At 40.3% G+C, this 7,697-nt stretch overlaps 2 protein-coding genes across 2 annotated transcripts; both read left to right on the top strand.

Annotated features, from left to right (window-relative positions):
* The first annotated feature begins 595 nt into the window (after window positions 1-595).
* LOC129731329 (uncharacterized) lies at window positions 596-3,097 on the top strand. Its single transcript, XM_055691225.1, has 3 exons — window positions 596-2,757; window positions 2,823-2,888; window positions 2,947-3,097. The coding sequence occupies exon 1, from the start codon at window positions 692-694 to the stop codon at window positions 2,399-2,401; it is 1,710 nt and encodes a 569-aa protein (XP_055547200.1). The 5' UTR covers window positions 596-691; the 3' UTR covers window positions 2,402-2,757; window positions 2,823-2,888; window positions 2,947-3,097.
* Window positions 3,098-4,399: 1,302 nt separating this feature from the next.
* On the top strand, window positions 4,400-6,462 carry LOC129730204 (uncharacterized). The gene is made up of 2 exons (XM_055689354.1): window positions 4,400-4,494; window positions 4,774-6,462. The coding sequence occupies exon 2, from the start codon at window positions 4,774-4,776 to the stop codon at window positions 6,247-6,249; it is 1,476 nt and encodes a 491-aa protein (XP_055545329.1). The 5' UTR covers window positions 4,400-4,494; the 3' UTR covers window positions 6,250-6,462.
* The last annotated feature ends 1,235 nt before the right edge of the window (window positions 6,463-7,697 follow it).

The following is a 7,697-nucleotide window of genomic DNA, read 5'->3' as shown; positions in this document are numbered from 1 at the left end:
CCCGGTAGAAGATGTTTTTGTATTTACATCTCAGTTTAGAACCGATCTTGTACCATTGTTAACCGGTGACGTCGTTCCTACTAAGAGACAAGTATTACAGATAGTAATGAGTTTGTTCGATCCCCTGGGGATTATCGCCAATTTTACCATTCATGGAAAAATTCTTATCCAGGATATTTGGAGATCTGGTGTAGAATGGGACGACCAAATCATCGATAATGATTTCTCAAACTGGCGACGCTGGGTGGAACTGATGCCCAAATTGGATGATGTAAAACTTTCCAGATGCTACTTTCCAAACTATAAACCGGAAAATTACAATTCCCTTCAACTACATATGTTTGTAGATGCCAGTGAGCTGGCATATTGCTGTGTTGCATACTTTCGCATCGTCGAGGGAGAAACAAGTAGATGCGTTTTAATTTCAGCAAAGGCAAAAGTTACCCCAATACGACCGCGCACAATACCAAGAAATGAATTAAGTGCCGCTTCGATTGGTGTGCGATTATTAAGAACAATTACACAGAATCATAGTCTTCCGATTCAAAAACGATTTTTGTGGACTGACTCACGTACAGTTCTATCTTGGATTCGCTCCGATCCGCGAAGGTATCGCCCATTCGTTGCATTTCGGATCGCGGAGATCTTAGATGAAACCGAATATAGTGAATGGAATTGGGTTCCATCGAAAATGAATATCGCTGACGAAGCAACAAAATGGGGAAGCGGACCGAATCTAGACCCCCACAGCAGTTGGTTCCGTGGCCCAGAGTTTCTGCTTCTCACAGAGTCACAATGGCCAAAAATTAAACCAGTTTTGGAAGATCCAGTGGAAGAACTCAGAGCCGTACACATTCATCGAGAAATTTCTGTTCAACCATTTATTGATCCTCTAAGATTCTCTTGTTTGAAGGATCTTCTCAGAAAGCTAGCTTACATTTACCACTTCCTTAATCGCTGTCGTTCGAAGGGAAAACCCAAAGTAAAATCACGCTCAGTGATACTGAACCAACAGGATTATGCCATGGCAGAAAATAGTCTGTGGCGAATGGTACAGGCTGAAGCATTTCCTGATGAGCTGGCCGTTTTAAGAGCTAACTTAGATCTTCCTAAAGAGCAACGAAAACGCCTGGAGAAGCACAGTTGTCTGTCGAAATTATCACCTTTTTTAGATGTAAACGAAGTTTTACGCTCAGAAAGTCGTATTGATCCTCAAGCAGCTTACTATTGTTTCGATTTCCGCAACCCAGTTATCCTTCCAAAGCGAAATCATGTCACTGAAATGCTTATTTTACGCTTTCATCAACGATTTGGACACGCAAACTATGAAGCTATTATTAACGAAATTCAACAAAAATATTATATTGTAAAACTGCGTTCGGAGGTAAAAAGAGTGATAAAAAACTGCATGTGGTGTCGTGTATATCGAGCAAAACCATTGGTACCTCGTATGGCCCCACTTCCACAGGAAAGAGTGCAACCCTATGTGCGCCCATTCACCTTTACCGGGATTGATTATTTCGGACCCTTGGTTGTTAAGATGGGACGAAGCAATGTTAAACGTTGGGTAGCACTCTTTACGTGCCTAACGGTACGAGCAGTTCATTTAGAAGTTGTTAATTCGTTATCGGCAGAATCCTGCAAAATGGCAATTCGTAGATTCGTGGCAAGACGAGGATCACCGCAACAGATTTTCAGCGACAATGGTACAAACTTTAAAGGTGTCGCCAGAGAACTGGCGGACGAGATAAAAACCATTAATCTTAAAATAGCGGGTACGTTCACTAACGCCAATACAGAATGGCACTTTATTCCACCTTCTGCTCCCCACATGGGAGGAGTATGGGAGAGAAAAGTACGGTCCATAAAGGAGGCGTTTAAAGTTCTCTCGCATCGAGAAAAGTTGGACGATGAAGGTCTTGTGACGCTTTTAACAGAGGCAGAACTATTAGTCAATTCTCACCCGTTAACCTGTGTGCCTTTGGAGACGCATGATCAAAACGTCCTTACACCGAACAGCTTCCTGCTTATGAGCTCGAGTGAAGTCAATCATTTAAACAGAGTACCAACGGAAGGTACATCATCCCTTCGCACTAACTGGAAGTTGATGCAGCATCTACTCAATCAGTTTTGGAAACGTTGGATTACGTGTTACTTGCCAACAATTGCTAGGAGAACGAAGTGGTTTACAGAAGTTCCACCAATAAAGGAAGGTGATCTCGTCGTGGTGGTGGATGAATCAGTGAGAAATGGGTGGCTGCGTGGACGGGTGGTCAAAACATACCATGGTATAGACGATCAAGTACGCAAAGCTGATATAGAAACGAGCTCAGGTATTTTACAACGACCTGCTACGAAGGTGGCTCTATTAGACGTGCTGGAAATAAGTAAAACCAATTAGGTAGTGGTTTACGGGTGGGGGTGTTAACGCACGTTCGATATATGCCCCTCGTTATCGGAGATATATTCAGCGAGTCGACGTTGCTGAGTTCAACTTTGGAGTTGGACAATAGCCAGCGCAGAACAATTGGCGCGGAGATTGGAGTTGGCCGAGAACGAGGGCAGATAAAAAAGAACCGCATGCCGCTGCAGAAGTGTCTTTAGAAATGATACAGTTTGCTTAATTTGATCGCGCATTATTCAACAAAGTTCAGTAGTGTGTTCAGAAAATTACTTTGAATTTAGTGCGTTAGTCTTAAACGAATATTATAAATATTCAGTGATTTATATTTGCTATATTGAATAGTTGAATTCAAGGTTAAGTGTGACACAGTCATGTGTGATGATCTGCTAAAATTTATAATCTTTACATTTATAATCAGGCTCAACATTATTTGGAATCTATAGCAGATAAGGTGGCAGTTGGGTGGCAGATAAAAGTAAACGAGGTATGATGAATATCATCGTGAATTCTAAATTTAGGTTAAAATCATTGCTTTCTACTAGGCTACTTAATTGGTTTATGCAATCACTTCGGAGTGAATCAATTTGTTGTTTGAGTCATAGGAGAAACTTATTGTAAGTACTGTTAAAGGCATTAGTTAATTTTATAAAACTGCAATAAATATTTCAGTTCGAGTCACGCAAAACGGACTTCGGAAAACTTTCAACAAGTGTGAATAATAAAATGACAATTATCTTCTTTTGGGAAGAATCTTAGAAGATTTTCCAATCTAATGCTGCAAAGACGAAGGAAATCCATCGAATACTAACCGATTTATTAGCATTTGAAATTGGACATATTTCTCACTTTTTTCGGTTTTAGATTTTCATTTCACATCCCTATGTAGCCGAACTTCCTGAAAGAAGTATTCTACTTCAAAAAAATTGAACTGTACCGTGAACTTGAACTGTAGTATATGTAGTATACAAGCAAAATTCAATAGTATATGTAATATACAACCAATTATTCGAATCATAGATAATTTGTATACGTTAATTATCTGTCTCGTGAGAGTCAGCATTTTTGGAGATTGACGGCACCCGGTTTATCAATGAAAAAAAAAAACAAAAATTTTTGTTTATTTATTCGCGTAACACAATTTCACGGAAAAACGCGATACAAATCTTTAATTTTACAATTTTGGAAATGCATTGCAATTCCTATTTGCATAACTTCTTCACTTCTCGTGCAATCGTAATACTGTAGAAAAGTGAACTGTGCACCTACTAGTGACCACACATACCTTTGAACCTCTGGCTGATACTGGAGAAACAGAATAACGTCACTTTGCAGTCAAAATTTAGTGTTTAACAAAAATTTGTTCAGTTCAAGCCATGTTTTTTCCTGAGTATATTTTTTATTAAACTCATTATCAGACAGTTGTTCTATACTTATAATAGATTCTGAGCAGCGATACTTTAAATAAGGTGTGCAGCAAAATGCACATACTTTTAGAAAGTTACTTTTGAGTCTAGATTGATTCTTCACCTGTAAGGACAGGTTCCGTTCATGCGAACAGCAGCAGTTTATATCATTATTGTAGTTCGAAGATTACAGTATCACTTCATAACAACAGGGTATAATTAAGGAAAATTGTTCATGCAAAATATCAAGTCAAAGTTGTGTAAAATTTATGGACATTAAAATATTATCGCTGATTCGATTCGGTGTAAAAAGTTATGATTTTGTGGAATTCAGTAATAAAACTAATAATAAAAATACCAGAAACAGTTGTGACCAAAAATCCTACAATAATGTTAAAACCCAAAGCATTCAAAAAACTTCTCATCCCTGTGATAGCAATATTGGATCCGAAAAAGACCATCTGAGTTTCACATCTTAGACTAGCATAAAAAAATATTTGTAGATAACAGCTTGCCAAACTCGATAACGTATGATAACAAAGATAGGCTGACCGAGGCACGGACTGGCGCGGCTAAGCGCAAATTTAGTACGAAATCTTCGGTCTGCAGATAAGGTTCTGCTCACCTTTTCGAAGCCTGAGTTGTTGAGTGCAACGAATTGGACATACTTTTTAAAAACTGTGAAAGGTAAGCTGTTCTTAAGCGAGGAGTGTACTCAGTCATATTAGTTCACATCATTGATTAAAGGCATTTCATGACAAACTATTACTCAGTTTGAATCATACTGATCTATGTCAAAAACGGTTCTTATCAAGACCACCACATATATAACTGAAGAGTTAGATGAATAACACATGGACACTAACTCTTATACTTTTTTGAAGATAGCAGTTATCGATTGATTGTCTGTCATAATTTTTATTTCCTGTTGAAACTCAATACTCTTACATTGTACCATATTTCTAGATGAACGTGCAATATGCGTTCACATTATGGATAATGCTGCTTGTAGGAGTTCAAGGAGCGCCGAATCCATGTAACCTTGGAGAAACTCGAATCTGCAACCAAACGCAGTTTGAAACTTACAACGAGTGCGTGGAAGAAGTGAAATTACTCAGAGTGAAGAGACAAATGCTTTGTGATCAATCCGATTCCAGTGATATCCAGGAAGATCAACCCATAATCGTTGGGGCAAATTCGGTAGAAGAAGATGTAGTGATGCCTAAGGTTCAGGTAATTCCTGCCCTCGAAAGTGTGATATCCGTTGATCCAATCGAATCTAATGACATACCGGATCTCGATCCGCCGAGTTTGGCACTGAAATCATTGAATAGAAAGCTTATTTTTCAAGCCAACGATGAAGACGAAAACCTTGAGTTCAGTGTTCCCACCAACATTACAACCGTGATACGACTAACCAATGTGGTAAACAACACTAATGTGGTGAATGTTCCGACGCATGTGAATACGACCAATGTGAATAACATCCACATTTACGCAAACATAACCGAAGGTGACGCATCAATTTCACAGGAAGACAAATGCTGTACTGCTGTGAGTCCAAAAAGTTGTCACGCTTCTACTAAAGGCATCAAATGTCACCACAAGAAATTTCGCACATGTGGTACTCAGTGCACTGCAGATGTAATTCACGTTCAACGGAGGAAACGATGTGATCCACATGGGAACTGCCAAGAAAAAATCGCCTACGTTCCACAGCCCGAAAAACCGACATGCATTTACGTCGAACAGTGGCCATTTGTTGCTTGTGGAAAGCCGGCAAACATGAAAGTTATCTGTGATGGATGCTACGATCATTACGGCGATCCTGGCGCCCAACACGGTCCGATTGCTGATCAGTGCAGAGGATGTTACGATGATGGTTTCGATTATGGCCCACTGTATCGCCGAGGACCGGTCCTGCGACAGTTCTACTACCACGAACCGCCTTGTTATATCACAGGAAATTGTCCGATGTCCTACGGATCTGACTGTGGTTACGGATGCTACGGACATTCGATGATCGATCCGGTATGGGGACCACCATCACCGTACGATCCGAGCATAGATAACCAGAATACTATCTACTACGACGAAAAAGATTTGCAGATAATAAACGACACCGAGGCCGACTGGGGAGTACCCGTGCACAAGTGTACCGTAGTTTCCGAGGATAACACCATTTCGGTGCAAAACTGTACAAATACGGTCGACAATCAGTACGCGGCTGCTCCACAAAACTATCCTTACTACGATGCCATACCGTTCTCGTCACAGCCACAAACGCGGAAATCAGCTTACAAAGTTAAACAAACTACTCATAAACAATCCGTAATAGTAGATTCTGACATTGGCCCATCGTCCGGGGATGATTCTTTCCCGATCGGATCAGATGTGTCATTTTTTGTCGATGAAGATAGCGAAGATGACGGTTTTGATTGACGGTTTAAATAACTGTATCTGTTGTGTTCGATGTGAAAGGTTACTCAAGAAGTTCTCTAGGAATTTTTATTTTTTTTGTATTACTAGGATTTAAGCAACTATTGTCCTCGTGGTGACAATAAAAATTGTGCACTCACTGCCGTTAAACACAGGTTACCACTGCCTTCCACGCAAACATAAATAATATCATTTTACCAGTTGAGCTGCATAAAAAACACATGTAATAAATAAAACTTTTTTCTGAATAATTTATAGGACTTTGTCATGCCTGTCGAAATCACATCATGGGCGGTTCTCAGTATCGTTATAGTTTATTAATTTATGTCGATGTTAGGCGTTGTTGATTTTGTGCCTAAAGATACTGAAATTTCTACATTACTATATTGAATTTGCTATTTCGGCGCATCTTCCCAGTTCCGGGCGTACTAATCTTGGGGAGTATTTAAGCATTTTCCTCAATTTTACCTAGTTCACTAGAAAGCGTAATTCTCCATCTAAGATTCAAAAATAATGTCACATTTTTATGGATTTCCTGAAAGCCGGAAACAGCTACATTGAAATTTAAATGTCGTCGAACATCGATTCTCGGGTATTTTGGTTCCGAAAAGGCCAATATAAAAAGTATCCAATTAGCTTTTTAACATCAGTGGCAGGGTTAACGATTTTTTTTCGCGGATTCCTGGTTGATTTTTTCCATTCGGACCATCTCGTTGTTCGATCCTCTTAAGCATGTTGCGTTATCCGAGAAACCAACTATGCTCTGGAAACGACTAATGCCCATCCGACAGGAAGTGGTGAGACTATGCTGACATCTGTCCACCCAGAACCACACGCAAACTCTTACCACACGTTGAATCGCTTAGCGCAGTTTCGGGATTTGAAAACACAGGCTCATCTCGTTGAACACAGTTTCCGGATTTGCATGCCCGAATCGCCCGTGATAATGCTGAATCAACTTCGTGGTTACTCCGTGCGAGCAAAATAATATGATTGGGTGTTTTTTGTCGAAAGATATCATATTCAATTCTGTTGGCCTCAACGGCAATCTAGTATTATTCCCCTTCGCATCTTCATCCATTTTGTCAAACGTTTCCTCGTTTGATGGCCACTCCGCTTGTGACCTTCGATCGCTTCTGAATGGCGAACCCTGCCCTTACATCGTCAGCTCATCAGCCATGTTGAGCTTTGTCGGTATCAACCGTCAGTCCCATATCTTTCCAACCCGGAGGGCAACAAACTGCTTGTACTTGTGCTGGTCAAAACGTAGTCAGCTGCAAACGGTTCGAAAGAACTTGTGCGAGAGTATGTTTAGGACTGTTTGATACATCCGGGCTACAAGTACTGCGCCCAATAATTTCAAACGAGATATTGACTGTCGTTTCAGCGTTTCGTGGGATTCGGATGGCTTCCACTTCCGATAACAGGCCTGTCTAGCGCCTCTGATCCCC

Source organism: Wyeomyia smithii, chromosome 3 (assembly GCF_029784165.1).
Source record: "Wyeomyia smithii strain HCP4-BCI-WySm-NY-G18 chromosome 3, ASM2978416v1, whole genome shotgun sequence".
NCBI classification, from domain to species: Eukaryota; Metazoa; Arthropoda; class Insecta; order Diptera; family Culicidae; genus Wyeomyia; species Wyeomyia smithii.
This window is presented reverse-complemented; position numbering and strand designations above follow the sequence as displayed.

Coding starts and splice junctions, on each gene's coding strand:
- LOC129731329 (XM_055691225.1), top strand. CDS start 692: ATGAATATCGCTGACGAAGCAACAAAATGGGGAAGCGGACCGAATCTA.
- LOC129730204 (XM_055689354.1), top strand. CDS start 4,774: ATGAACGTGCAATATGCGTTCACATTATGGATAATGCTGCTTGTAGGA.